At 37.1% G+C, this 15,599-nt stretch overlaps 1 protein-coding gene across 7 annotated transcripts in view; it reads left to right on the forward strand.

Moving 5' to 3' along the window:
* CLCN3 (chloride voltage-gated channel 3) overlaps nt 1-12,893 on the forward strand; it is a 47,506-nt gene extending 34,613 nt beyond the window's left edge. For 5 of the 7 annotated variants that reach the window (XM_044430905.1, XM_044430906.1, XM_044430904.1 and 2 more), the window contains 5 exons: nt 292-478; nt 1,897-2,295; nt 3,935-4,151; nt 7,857-7,932; nt 9,303-12,893. In XM_044430905.1, coding sequence (XP_044286840.1) covers nt 292-478; nt 1,897-2,295; nt 3,935-4,151; nt 7,857-7,932; nt 9,303-9,461 — 1,038 coding nt within the window. In that variant the 3' untranslated portion in view covers nt 9,462-12,893. The remainder of the gene's footprint in view (nt 1-291; nt 479-1,896; nt 2,296-3,934; nt 4,152-7,856; nt 7,933-9,302) is intronic. The other 2 variants (XM_044430910.1, XM_044430911.1) reach the window with 1 other exon arrangement.
* Nucleotides 12,894-15,599: the final 2,706 nt, after the last annotated feature.

Consider the following 15,599-nt stretch of genomic DNA (forward strand, 5'->3'; position numbering starts at 1 on the left):
TTAAAATTCATAAGGCTTTTTTTACTTTGTGGTCATCCTTGAAGTTTAAATTTGACCTATATTAGAGAATGTGGTGGTAGTATAAATTGGGTATCATGATACCACAATGTATTATATGAGTAACAATAAAATAAATTATTTTAAAATTCACTTAAATAAACAATTGATAGTTTAAAAAAAAACTAGAACACAATGTTTGTGAGGGCTTCTGGCTCTATAGTTGTTCATACAGCCATATGAACAAGAATGCTTACTCTGCAAGGTCACAAACATCTTTGTTTTGCCTCTTAGGTTCCCTCAGGCTTGTTCATACCTAGTATGGCCATTGGAGCAATAGCTGGGAGAATTGTGGGAATTGCTGTGGAGCAGCTTGCTTATTATCATCATGACTGGTTTATCTTCAAGGAATGGTGTGAAGTTGGAGCAGACTGTATAACACCAGGCCTCTATGCTATGGTTGGTGCTGCTGCATGCTTAGGTAACTACATCCTAACAGAGCAAATAAAAGGAGTTAGTCCTTCTTTAGGTTGCTTAAATAGGTAAGTTTATGAAGGAAGAAAATGGAAGAAATGAATATGCCCAATTTTTAAACATCTTGTTCTTTGAACTGTTTGTCCATGGGGAAATGTACAAGATGTCAGAGGAAAACATTCTAATTACAGCATTAAAAAGGTGTAATAATTAGAATCACAGTGCCTATAATTCCATAAGCCTATCTGGTACATATACATTGGTGCTTCTTCTTGCTTTTTAGAGTAATCCCCAACCCAAGATTCACAATCTGTTTTACATTGAGACACAGTAGAGTTTTAGGTGTTTAAAAGTGAATCAGAAATATTAATACTCTTTACTCCATTTTCCACCTCTACCTTTGGCATGTTATGGAAACCTAAATCTAATCAGCACTTGTGTTGGGATTTTAAATGCAATTATAAACATATCTGCTCAGAAGTAAATGCTTTGAGCTCAGTTCGACTTACTTCCTAGTAAGTGCGTATAGGATTGCATCCTACAAGGTCTATTTTATTGTCTTGGAGTTAAATTATTACATTTCAGTCAACCATCCTTTTTCCAATAAGATAACTAAACATTCTGTTTTTCATTGGTTATTCTGGTGCCTTTCATTATTAATTTTGTTTTTAAAGTTAACCTTTTATCTACTCTTGTTGCTGCTATTATGATGCAGAGAGCCTTTGGCTGTGGGGCAGCATACAAATGCAATGAATAAATAAATGCTGAAACTTTGTGACATTCAATTTGTTTACTAATATGTGCTTGGAAGTACAGGGGCTCACGAACTTAATCCATTCCAGGACTCTGGTCATGACCCAAATTGGTCGTGAGCCAAGTTAAATTTCCCCATGAGGTTCAATGTAAATCAGGTTAATCCATTCTGTAACTATTTTTTTTAATCAGAAAAATGAAGAAGCAAAGTGACAACAAAGATCACAGCCATCTTCCCCCCACCCCACCCCAAGCACGACCCTGGCCATCTCCCCACTCCCCCAGCATGACCGCGATTGTGCCCGTCATCCCGGTGTGTTGCGGGGGGAGAGAGACAGGTGCGAACACAGGTGTACTGGGGTGGAGATGGCTGAGATCGTGATTGCGCTTATGCAGGAAAGACAGGCGCGATCTCAGCCATCACCCCCCCACCCCCAGCATGATCATGGCCATCTCCCCACTCGGGGGTTTGGGGAGATGGCCGCGTTCGTGGTCGCCACCCAATGCGGAGTTCGCGACCTGATTCAAAATTTTTGTTCGCGACCTGATTTTGTCGTGAACTGAGGTGTTCGTGAGCCGAAATACCACTGTATCTAAATAGTCAGAAAGCACCACTTCTAACCACAATTTGATAAGAATATACTGATAAGCATCCCTTTTTTTCCTTTGTAGGTGGTGTAACAAGGATGACTGTATCTCTAGTCGTTATTGTATTTGAGTTAACAGGTGGGCTAGAATACATTGTGCCCCTCATGGCTGCAGTGATGACAAGCAAGTGGGTAGGAGATGCTTTTGGCAGAGAAGGCATCTATGAAGCCCACATTCGTCTGAATGGATATCCTTTCTTGGATGCCAAGGAAGAATTTACCCACACAACACTGGCTGCTGATGTCATGAGACCTCGAAGAAATGATGCACCCCTGGCAGTGCTAACACAAGACAACATGACCGTTGATGATATAGAAAATTTGATCAATGAAACCAGCTATAATGGTTTCCCTGTTATAATGTCAAAAGAGTCCCAAAGATTAGTGGGATTTGCCCTAAGAAGAGATTTGACTATTGCAATAGGTAATTGTTCTGAGTGTTTACATTTTTTTCAATGCATTAACATTGAAAGGGAAAACTACTATGAGGGAAAACATAGTAGAAAAATGTGCATGAATTTCTGGGCAGATGTGAGGGCAACATATACGAAGAGCATAAATGGCTCTTTTCTACCATTCGGAATGTGGATCCTTCATTTGTGCTCATTTTATTACTGGATTAGAAATAGCTGATGTTAAAGTGCTATGACCAAGCCAGACATTCCAAAACCAAGTGTGTTGGTTTTAAGGGCAGCAGAGCTGGGCTCAGACCAAGTGTAATGCCTGGAGGTGCTATTGCTGTACAAAAGTTGTAAAGGCAAATGGACTTCAGAACTGACTTGAAATAATATTTTGAACTCACATAAATTCTATTGGGTACACAGCTAATACTTTTGCTTGCCACATTTTAAAGTCCAGGTATCTGAATACTCAATGACTTGCCAACTTAATTATCACAAGAGTTTGCTATGTTTCTTTTTGAAGCAGAGAGATCCTCTGGGATTTTCCTCTCTGGAAAGATCATAACAATTGTCGTATGAAGCTGGTGTCTTGACATAGCAATGGCACCTTCACGAATATTATGAAGTTCTTGAAATTAATACAATTTGTTTTTAATTTAAATTTGAACAACAAGGCTTTAGTACAATTTAAGCTGAAATACAATCTGGACAAATTGAAAGTATAAATGGGAAGGGAATATGGGGATTGGAGCCTCTGTAGTCTTAGGCTTGCAGCTTGAATATGATTCTGGATCTCAGTGCAACAACTTCTTTGGCTCCTTGACACACATTTGTGCAAAGGGTTTGCATTTACAAAATGATTTCAAAAGATGTGTGGTGAGCCAGTGACATACCCCTCAAATGTGCCAGCTGGACACATTGGAGGAGCTGTCACTGTCTCTCACTTGCAGAAATGAAAAATATAGGAAAGCTACACTGAGCAAACAACAGCTCATAATTGCAGCAGGGAACACAGAACCAGTGATGGTTATTCCCCTGTGCTACTTGGATGTTAGGGTGGCTATTAACTGAGTTTGACCTAGGCAAGAGGGGCAAAGTTTTTTCTTTCTTTTGGCTGCTTTTTCTCTGTGCTCGTGATGGGATAAATTGCCTGGGTTCAGATGATACAATAACCCATTGTGGGTACAGCAATTCCAAGTGCAAACGATTAGGTTGTGCAGGTGAGTTTTTACCTTTAAACAAGGGTATAGTTTTTACCCTGCTGGAAGTATCCCAGGTTCTCATGACACAACAAACCAACATAGCTAGATACAATGGGTTATTATGTCATGCAAACCCAGTCTTTTAATTGAAAAGTAGCTTAGAATATTTTAATAATTTGTTTTTTAAAATCAGCACTTCTACCATTTTTCAATATTTTGAAATTCAATGACATGCTTCCTGAATTGAATGATCTGTAGGGTTGAATTCCTTTATTCATAATAGAAACCTAGGATTATTTCTTTTCAACAACATGACATAGATATGTAGAAGAGAACATTTTGAAGGGGAACAAACATGCATCAACTAATATCAAGTCATATCTAGCATCTTTTAAAAATATGCAATATGTTATTTTAAATCTGAAATAAATAAATTTACTTGTTTTTGTTTTGATTAAAGAAAGTGCTAGGAAAAAGCAAGAAGGCATTGTTGGCAGTTCAAGAGTGTGCTTTGCCCAGCATACCCCATCACTTCCTGCTGAAAGCCCTCGACCTTTGAAGCTTAGAAGCATTCTTGATATGAGCCCATTTACAGTAACGGATCACACACCAATGGAGATAGTGGTGGATATTTTCCGCAAACTGGGTCTAAGGCAGTGCCTTGTAACACACAATGGGTGAGTCCTATGATGCAAATACTGTTTGTAACAGAAAGGTTTGAGTTTGCTTATTTTCCCACTGATTTCATCAGATGCCTAGCACTCTTAACATTTGTTAAAAGTATTATACACGAGTGCTTAATGATGAAATGAGGTAACAGTATAGTTTGGTGTTGACTAAAGACTGTATTGTCTTCCAATTCTATTTTCTAAAGTCAGCCAAGCCCATTGTAAACATCTTAACAATCACAGTTTTTCCTAGCTTGTCAACCTTAGCTTGTCACATGAGAAAATTATTTTGTTCTGGCTGGTATTTCTCATGATAAGGAGCAAATGCTGGACTGCTTTAAGAGTTGCTGCGTTATGTTCCTAAAACATGGGAACACTCTACCCTGTTTCTCCAGTGTCTGAAATTGTCATAGAATGTGGTTAATATGCACACTACCTTCAGTTAAAATACCAGTACCACTTAACTAATCCCAGTTGCTCCACATATCTGTATTTTTTCTGGAGGTAGTGACTCATATTACTTGCTCCCTGTGACTTGATTGAAGTAAGAATGAAAAACAGCTGAAAAAGGCTCTATCATAGTTTCTATGTTTCTATGTATTTAAGCATGAAAACTGGTATGAAAAGAGTGTCACTGGTTTTACGGCTATTTTTATTGTGTGTCTTTTCTTGGTTGGAAGAGTTCTGTGCTCTAGTTACCATGTAGGTTCTTCAGTGGATTACATAAAGCTAGGGAAAGAGCAAGAAATTACATGGTTTGCCCCTGAGTGTGGAAGCCTCCTGTTGAGTTTCACATCACTGTCTGTAACATCTAGTACATCTTATTTCTGATATCTTTAGAATGTGTATTTCCCTATCTCTAAATTTTAAGATAGGAACTCATTTGCTAAACATATGGCCATTCTAAATGTGATCAGTGAAGCCACTAGCTGAGTTTACATGTCACGACAACTGGTTATGGGGAAATCAATCTGCATTTACATAACATAACGCCTCATCATGGACTGCTATCCATAGTGGGTTGTTCTGTCATGGGAACCAGTCAGTGTGTTCCAGAGCTAGCTGAGACATTACAGAGGCAGATGTAACTTTCTTGCACCTTGAACTGATGGGAGTGACCTGCTCATATGACGATGGAGGAGAGACCTGTGGAAATTTGCAAATGAGCTTCCATGCATAGTCATGCTGAAAATGAAATCCTTGTTCCTCTCATAGGAGCCAATCTGTTCTCTCCTATGGCATGACACTGTTGTACTAATTAATAGCCAGGAATACTGCTTTGTACTGAGTCAGATCAATGATTAATTTAGCACAGTATTAATCATGCAGACTGACATTGCATCTCCTGGGTTTTAAACAGAATGTTTTCATAGTCCTACCTAGAAATTAATTTGGAATTGAACCTGAGATGTTTTCCATGTCCTCTAATAATCTGGAAACAACAAAGAGAACTATTTTCCCTGTAAAACTATTTCAAGTCCATTTTTATTATTGAGATTGCATATTAGACTTTAGGGACTTGGCATCATCATTTGATCTTGCAATAATTTACTTTGCTCAAAGAAAAATATTCAACTGTTATGTTTGTATGACATTGTTTAAATACTGTTCCTTTATTGCATAGTACAATATTTTAACAGTGCAATCCTGTGGTCCCTTGCACATTATCTGGGGAGCCATAGGATTCCCTGGATACCCAGACCCAGGGTCTCAAACAGAAGTCTGGCCTCAGAGCTGGAAAACCCCCTCTTCCCCCTTGCCATCAGTATGTAAAGAAATACACGTGACTGCTTCTCTGAGTTGTAAGAGTGATTTTGGAGAAGGGGTAAAGGACGTACACTGGGGGGAGTGGAGGAGAACAGGACTGCTGGTTACAGTGTATCCTGATGGGATTCCAGTCTTCTTCCCTCCCTTCTGAAGTGCCTCAACTTGACAGTTGAAATTGGCCATTTAATTGATTTACATAACAGGCAGAGTGAGGAGGTAAAGATAACTTCCAGTGCTTCTTCCACTCTGGAGGGAATGCCCATAAACCTTCAAGTTGGAATTCACCCTAAATTACATTATTTGAATTACTTCTTGTAAAATATTGTTGCTCTGAATATGTAGTGAAATTTGTATAAAATTTCTTAAAATTCTGAATTTGTGACCTGTCACTTAAAACTGTAAGCGATACCATTTGCGTGGAAGTAGATGTTTTGCATAGCAGGATACACAGAAAGAGTTAAGATTTTCCAAAATGGTTATCATATACTCCAATGTTACATTTCCTAATGAGACCTTGTGAACTTCGTAGAAATCGGTTGCTTGCTTTGTTAATTGGCAACTCTTCAGTATGCATGCATGTTTTCTTGCTTTTGTAGATGTTACTTTGCATTTGATAAATATAGCGGTAGCCACTTTTCATTGCATGTATTAATTTTAGGGGCAAAGCTCCAAATAAAGCAAAATGCCAGATAAGCTACATATATTTGTTGTATATGCCTCTACCTGGAAAGTAAACCATTGTGCAGATTTGAATATCATTTCCAGGGTCTCTTGTACAGGAAACATACAGTAGTACAGGGGATAGAAAGCATTGTTTAAAAGGGTGGTCAGCAAAATATTTGTTAATGTCTGTGTACCCCAGAGGTACTTAGACTGCTGGTAGAACTAGGATCCTCTTCAAATGATTTGCCGTTTGGAAAAGGAAGGCTGTTTTTTGGTTCTGCAATTTGATGGTAATGTTATCTTAAACAGAATGAATCAAGAATTTTGCAAACTATTTTGTTGCTTATTAATGGGACTGAATAGTCTTCTGTTCCATGGAATTGTTGTATAGATACAGGATTTAGTATCTGGTTCCACATATGGCTTTTAGTTTGCAGTTCTAACAGCCTGTAAGAAAAGCTTGTAGATGCAGCGTTGCTACTCAGCAAGATTGTCGTGAGTCAAGACAAGGAGTTTTGGCATCCTGCAGAAATCCTACCTAGTCTATCTGCTCCCCTTCCCTGCTCCCTGGGTTTATTCGTATAAGATAGAAGTGGACAATATGTAGCCCTCCAGATGTTTTGGCCATTTCACCATTGGCTGTGGTGTGTAGGCCTGATTGGAGCTGTAGTTGAAAACAGTGTGAGAGTCCTAATTTGCCCACCCTGCTGCATTTATATGCAATCTCCACATTCTTCCCTACTTCCACTTTCCTATCCTTGTTTTAAAGTTAATTAAAAATAAAAAAGTATGTACATATTTTCATCAAGTTTATTCTCGATGCATGATCCAGAATATTCAGAGGAAGTATTGAAATGGGGGAATTGTATAGCCTTGCTTAAGGAATTTCAGTATGAATGGAATCCAAAAAGAGCCAAGCTATAATGACAGCAACTGATGTTTGTAAAAAGTTAGCATTCATGTATGAAGGAATACAAGCTTAAAATTGTTTTTGCATTTCATTTTTATAGCTGTAGAAAGCATGGTCGTTGTGATAACAGGAATCTCTAGATATCTGTGTTTGGCATGTATGTACATTACTCTTAAGATTAATGTGCAGTTTAAGCCCACGAGATACCTCTAAGAGGTGTTAATGTTCAAATTGATTTTCAGTTAACCTTTTCATTATTAGCACTTTTGCAGTCCATGTTTTCATTTTATTTTCCCCCTAAACTTCTCTCATTATGGTTGGAGCTTTTTGTTTGATTTCACACACAGTTATTAGCATAACATGATCTGTTTCAGGATTGTCTTGGGGATCATCACAAAGAAGAACATATTAGAGCATCTCGAGCAACTAAAGCAGCACGTCGAACCCTTGGTGATTAGATATATCAGATCTCCTCATTAGACACTTTAGACACCAGGAAGCATGAAACTTGTGAATTGTTCGGTGTTCTCTTATAACATCCGAACATCCAGTCACTATATATGATGACAGCTTCTTAATTACAGTGTAAATTTGAGAGATGAATAAAAATCCTTTTGTAGAAAATCCATTATGGAAAGTAAATGAAGACATGTGCTGTTAATTAAAAGATAATGTTATGCAAGAAAGTGGATTAGAGGTTTCAAAAATAGAAAGGCTGCTATTCTGACAGGTACCAGGATACACCTGTTTCTTCCTCATTAAGTTTTGTAAAATTGTATAAAATATATGTCAGAACTCGGTGGGTTTGGGATTTTCTACCAGTCAACCTGCATACTTCATTTTAGTCTTCTAAACCTGGATATATAGCAGCATTAAATCTTGTACTTTGGTTTTCCTGGCCAGTTGCACAGTCACTTTTCTGGAGTGACTGCTAGAAGGAATTTATTTCCTGATTAAGATTTATCATTAGTTACACTACTTGCCATTTTCCCCTTTTGCTATATTCTGTTTTTAGATTTAGTTGCTGCCCCACAATAGTTGCTATTAAAACCTGCCTTCCAAGTTTAGCCACTTACATGCTAATTGAACTTGCATATTATTCTAATACTTCACAAGTGTTTCATGCATCCTCTTAAAAAAAGTTACAACAAAAACCACTAACCAGAATAACAAGGTCAGAAGCTCATTCTTTCTGCCTCTCTCTCCTGTGATAATACTTTTTAGGACAGTTTCATTCCTTGGTATAAGATCTCGATCATAAGAGCACTGTTTCTAAATTTGGGGCAAGAGGGAGGGAGAATCTATGGCTTTCTCTTTTTCCTAATCCATAAATGTGAAACAAATTTACCTCAAATATATATGCATGTGCTCTTATGAAGACACCCAAACTAGTAGGTCATGTTGGACAAAGCCTCAAAATTGAACTATCAAACAATTTTGAGTTTAGTCAGATTCAGCCATACTTTACTTTGATAATGGGATCAATATCACTTATTCACACCTTTTTTCTTTGCCCTCACTTTTTTGTTGGCATATAATAACAGCAAAAAATAACTTGTGGGTGTAGGCTTGGCTTTTATTTAGTTGGATTATATGAAAATGGGTAATGGCTTAGTGACCATCTTCTTTAGTATCACAATACTGCTGTCGTTTTTAACAAAATGATGGTTACTGGATGACAAAATGTGTTTCTTGGAATAGGAAAATCAGGCTTTACTCCACTCTGTTCCTGTCAACAAAAAGGATTTGGCTGCAGATTAGTTTGTCTGTTTCCTTTTGTCCTTGTATTTAATTAGCCACCTTCTGTATGTCTCTTTCAGGCGCCTCCTTGGCATCATAACAAAAAAAGATATCCTCCGTCATATGGCCCAGACGGCAAACCAAGACCCCGCATCAATAATGTTCAACTGAACCCAATAACTGAGGAGAGAGAGGAAAGTGAAGAGGAGGTTCATTTGTTGAATAGCACAATACTTTAGCATCAGGCATTGCTTTGCAGTGCAAAAGGGAAGCTGGACTTTTGAAGAAGCATGCTGCTAGAATTCAGGAGTTGATTTAGGAGAAAGCAGAAAGAAATGGAAAATGGTTGTTCCTCAAAGTAGCAAAGAAGGTGTGAACAAAGATCTGCAATCCTGCACTGGATGTGTTCTGCGTTTCTAGATCTGCCATGATAGTGCAGTTGAAAGTTGTGTCCGATGATAGAAGGCTCCAATGTGTACCTTGCTGCTTTAGCATTCAAGAAATTGATGGTAGTCCCTGTTTCTGGAGGGATGATTTTGAATTGAGCCATCTTTTGAAGACTGACAAATTTTGCCCTTTTTACCACAGACAACTGTTGTGTTAACTTGTGAAATGTATAATTATTCCACATCACCTCTTTACATTCCAGAAGAGCTTTTATTTCTCTCTCCTCTCCTGATCAGTAACAGAGCCTCTTAACAATTGGTGTGTCCTTTTGAAATGGTAGTTTCTCATATTGAGATGTACTGTGACTTGCTGAGTATGTTCACAAGAAGAAAGTATTTCTTGTGCCATTTAAACCCAGACTTTGATTATCATGAGAGTCTTGTGACAGTTTAGATCTACTGTAGCAAAAGCAAATTGAGCAGGTATAATAACTTGTGCAAAGCATGATAGAAAACCTGCAGTTCCTGAGCTGCATCTTAAAGAGCCAAAACCTGTCTCAAGAAGAATATTTCTGTTGCAAGATTATAATGTGACCTGGGCTTATGCAATTTTTGTATTATTAAAAACACTAAGGTATATACTAACTTTGTGCAGTGTGAGGAAAATACTGCTATTCTGCTAAGAACAGAAACAGGTCTGTATAAATGTGTATTTGGCAACAACTGCATGCTCAAACACTGGAGATAGCCAGCTAAATCAAGAAACATCACTTTTTCTGTTCCTACAAAAAAGAGAAAAATTGTAATCAATTTGCACTAGCTATCCATATTTTACCATGGTTTTATTTATATTTTTATGGATTAAACTATACTAAATACAAATTAATAGTCACACAGTTAATTTTACCTTTAGAAGATGATTTTTATACAATAATTTAAAATATTCCATAAGCAAAGATGACTTGGGCAAAAACTTACCAATGGGGAAAGGGTTTATTTCTTTGTAATGTAGCCTGACATTTGATTACTGTAACCTTAAAGTTACTTTTTTTAAAAGGAAAGAACTCAAATATTAAGAGACTTGCCATTTGCAAATATTCCAGGATTAAAAAAAATTAATCTTTTAATTATTCACTCATGACCATTCAATTTTTAATTTCAGGAACTTTGAAACATAGCAGCTGAAATGATAATTCAAAACAACTGTTATTTGAAAAGTTTTGTAAAGTTTTAATCCCAGCTCCAATATACACAATTTACTTGACAACTGGAATTTTTTGTTGTTGTCTTCAACATTTCTGTATTTTGAATGCTCATTTAATAGATAGAACACATCTATAAAGTCTTCAGATAATGTTATTTTAAGCTATTGCCCATAATATAACTGAAAAAATAACAGAGAGATATGACAGATGAACATTTCAGGGCATCACATCTTGTAACACTGGAGGCATATTGAGTATTCAGATATTTATTGTGCGCATAAAACTGTGCTATGGTTGAGGGTTGCATTAAAACTCTGTATGCACACTGTAGCTTCTGACTGTGTTCCTGCCCAGTAGACCCCATCAGTAAAACAAAATAGGTCAGCCAATTTTGACACTCTGGGATTTCAAAAATTGTTTGCAAAGCTGCACCAACCCTTGTAACTTTGGCTAATGCATAATGATCAGCCACAATTATTTGCAGCTGCACAGGAGTGAGCACACTGTTTCCTGTTTAGTTGTTGCTTCTGTTTTGCATCAGGTTTTGCAAGTAACTCAGGAATACCCCATTTCTGAGTTCATCAGCATGACGTGTGCATCTGTGATTCCTCATTGTTTCTTTAGCTTATAATATTGGGTCTGATTGTTACACCAAACAAACAAGAAATGTCTACACCACATGCAAAGCAGAAGTGGCAAATAGCCCTGATAGTCCCTAGGTTAAAGAACCCACCAGTTACATGGGAACTAGGGTAGCTCTCAGGCTTGTTGCCAGAGTAATTTAACCTGTTTCTTCCCTCCCTCCTCCTTTTCTATATAACATATGACACCAAGATATTCAGGATCTTGATTTGAGAAAACCTAAAGGAGTATCAGAATCAATCTAGTGAGTCTGTATGACTGCAACCTGCTTTTAAGAACTGGAAAGACGTAAGGAAGTGCTTTGTTAATGTGACCCAAATACTGTTTTTTTCTTTTTTTAAAATCCTGGTTAAATCCTTATAATGGTTCTCTCCAGTTTCTGATAGTTCAATGTGTTGAGACAAATTTTTAGATTTTGCTTTTAACTCAATGATATGAACTTTAGGTAAAAGTACTTTTGAAAAATTGTTCTTTGAATTGGATCTAAAGGCAATGGTCCATTGATAGAAAAAACTTGCCCTGTTGGAAGAAAAAAACCTTTGGAACCAATTCATTCTGTTGGGTCACCTTTTTTTAAGCTAGTTAAAATCAGTAACGTGACTATTCTTTTTGTTGCTTGGGTATAAAATTGGCATACTTTTTCATCTTGAGCCTTTTACTATGTAAATCAGTGTTAAACTAAACATAATTTGCTCTATGTATAAAGACACTTCAGGAGATGCTACCATCCAACATTCTCTTTAAACTAAAAATAATGAAAAAAAAATCCTCTGCCCTTGGCTGTAATCAAGTACATCTAAAATATTTTTTTCTTTAACAAATTCTGATTTTGAAAGCCTGCTACTGAGTTTGAAACTCCACTCCAGCCTCTTGCTCTGGTATAAGGCACTCAAGGTATCTACATTGCATAAATTCAGCACCCTCAGACTACCCTCTGCAGCATGGGGTGAAAATATAGTAATTCATGCTCCTGTGTGTCTTAACTGTTAGATCTTCACATTTGGTACTTCTATATTGTGCTGATCTAATGCACTCTGTTTGCTGTTGTTACCTACTCAGTTTTCCTTACAGGCACATGAGATATCTCTGCTCGTCATGCTGCATTAGAGATTCTGAACTGAAATTCATGTGCCTGTGATGTTCAGCAGAAAGGGTTTACTACTCATAATGTAAAAACTTGCAGCGCCTTATTTTGGTTGGGAGAGGATGTTTGTGTTTTGGGGGTGTCAGCATCTTTTTTGTTTGTTTTTAACAGTTCAGTTGATGGTTCATGAAGATTGCATAGGTTGTTAATCTGTGATATTATCTAGAGTTGTATTGAACATTGATCTTAATGTTTTTATTTATACTAGTGTGGTAGAGTTGCATATCATTGCAGTAAAATAACCTATTACTGTGATGATTTCATTAGAAAACATTAAAAAATTCTGTATTACCATTTTGGTATGACTTACTCATTGCTTTATTCAGCTATTGGCTATATAGAACTCATTTTTCCTTTCTAAAGATACAGGGAACCCTGTAAAGCATGATGTAATTAATTGGAGAATTTTACAATATAACTTGCCACATTCTTGTGTTTGTGTAGTGAATGAACTGAGAGGGGGTGAGTCTCATTTACACAAATGCATTTTCTGAAGGAACCAGTAAAAGTTAACCAAGTACAAAATCCAGCTCTATAACCATTAGAAAATGACAGTAAATACAATAAACACTGGGTTACTTCCAGAGTTGTGCTCAGCAGAATTCTGCTGGCACTGGAGTAATGAGACAGGGTGGCAATCTTGCTGATTTTGCATGTTCCCTGTGGCTGCAGCAAAACTGCCTTGAAGGATCAGCAAATCTAGAATAGCACTGAGGGATCTGCAAGGGGAAAGAGGAATCCGCAAGAACCACCTCTTGCCTCCAGCAACAAATCTAACAACAGTAGTGACATAAAAGCAACAAAAAAATAGCCTAGTATAACAGCATTTTTACATTAAAAACTTAGAGCATCTCTGGTTTTCATCAAGGTTGTAAAATCCACATTGACCAGCATTCACCTTTGTATTGAGGATACATTTTCTTAACCTATTTTGTTAGATAAGGTCAGGAAATAATAGTGCAAGAGTGGTAAGTCTGTAATGAGACTAATAGCCGAGTCAGCTCTGTCTTGCATTTTGACTCTGCTCATCTTGTTGCTGCAAAATTTCACAGTATGGAAGTTTGGGATTCACTGTTAACAAATCCCATATAATTAATTGGAAAGTTACACAAAGCAAATGGTATTGCTAATCTACCAACAGTCTTTCGGGGAATGTCTCCCATCTATGTGCTGAATAGACAAATTCCTAGTTTTCCAGCTCTCTCTTCCCCTCCAGTGATGTTTGAGCATTTTGGGGGAAAAAGCTTCCCATTGCCCCTTCTCTATTTGAATTTACACCTACAGCGGAATATGACCCTAAGCTTGTTTTTCTAGATTTCATTGCAGGTGATATCCAATGAATTGAGTAGAACATAGAAGGTAAATAAGATCAGTTAATACCAAAATCATGAAAAGTACCTGTGCTGGTCCATGAGGAAAAGAACCCAAAGTTCAGACCTGGGTAATACCTGTATAAGGACAATATAAATTGTACATTTTTGTGGGATTTTAGTAGCCCTAATATTAGGCTGTTTCTAGAATATGCCCCCCTCCATACACACGCATCTATTACCTACCATTGGACTGTTTCAGATCAAGGCATTTTTTTATATTCCATATAAGGTCTCTTTCAAAATTAAAGTCTGTATAGGGGTAAGAGAAATGTGCTTGGTCTTTTAATCCAAAAACACGTTCCTGGTCTGTCATATTTTTCTGGATCCAAATATCCAGGTTGGGATATTTTCTAATGGTCAGGAAATGCCCCTGACCCCAAGATTGTGAGCTGCCTTGAATCTGAATCAGAATTGAATGAAGTTAAAAGCATCAGACCTGCTAATCGTTTCAGAATAAGCAATTTGATTACCAGAAACTCAGAAATTTTTAACTTCATACAATCTTTTTCCTAGGAAATCAGGAGAAAGCAGGCTCTGGGTTAGTTTTCTCATTTGTTTGGACTATGTACAAACTAGTCCTCGTGAGGGTAAAGAAAAAGTGAAGTTAAAATGCAAAATTTGGAGATTTTTCAAACCAAACTGAACGTGACTAGTTTTTCCAAGCAGAAGCATCAGTTGAATTCCAAAAGTGAACTATTTCTCAAGAGCGTGCAAGTGTCAAGAAGCAACAAAGAGATTAATGTCTTAAAGTCCCACAATGGCTTTTTAAAAATATGATTAAGATTAGCTGAAGTTGTGGTTCCACTATCAGACAATATAGAAAAAAAAATCTGTTCTTCCAGAGAAGTCTGCTGAGAATTAAACCCCACCCTCGAGAAAAAGGAGACTTAAGTTAAAATAAGCTTGATAAAACCCAATTTTTCATGGTTCACCTCCTTGCAGATAAATATGTGGTACAGAATCTGCAAATCATCTTTTGGATTGGCTTCACTTCTCCAGCTTAGATGGTTATATTCTTATTAGATAAACCTATGCAAAAGGGAAATGTGACCATTGCTTAACTTTTCATAGTAAGATCTGTACTGGATGATGGGAAGCATTAAAATTACCATTTAGTAAGCCCACCCTGCCTCCCCCCCACCCCCCACACTTCATTATATTCAATTTATCACCTTGCTTGTTAACAACCATACAGGTTTCTAATTGATAGTTTGCTCATAAGCTTTTTCTTTTTTCTGAGACAGAACTGATTTATAACATAAGTATCATGGTTGGTACCTTATTTCTAGTTCTGATTTTTCAAACCATTGGCTTCCATGTATTCAAAACACTGAAGCACTTTGAGCTCTACCTTAGATCTAAATATTTTGTGAATCATGTCCAACAGGTAACTGTTCCGTCAGTCTATACTTCTCTTGATGAAGGACATTCAAAGTTTAGTATAGCACATGCTGTCAGAACATTGCATTCATAAGCATCTTGAAGTTGAAGACTAAAAGCTAGTGCATAAAAAACTATCAAAACCTCCTTATAATAGGGGTAACAAAATTGCATTTCCTTTATACTGCATGTTCATTTAAACCTTCATTTTTAGGATTCTAAACATAAAACCTTGCCTTTCTAACAC

Source organism: Varanus komodoensis, unplaced genomic scaffold (assembly GCF_004798865.1).
Source record: "Varanus komodoensis strain SLA01 unplaced genomic scaffold, ASM479886v1 scaffold21, whole genome shotgun sequence".
NCBI lineage: Eukaryota > Metazoa > Chordata > Lepidosauria > Squamata > Varanidae > Varanus > Varanus komodoensis.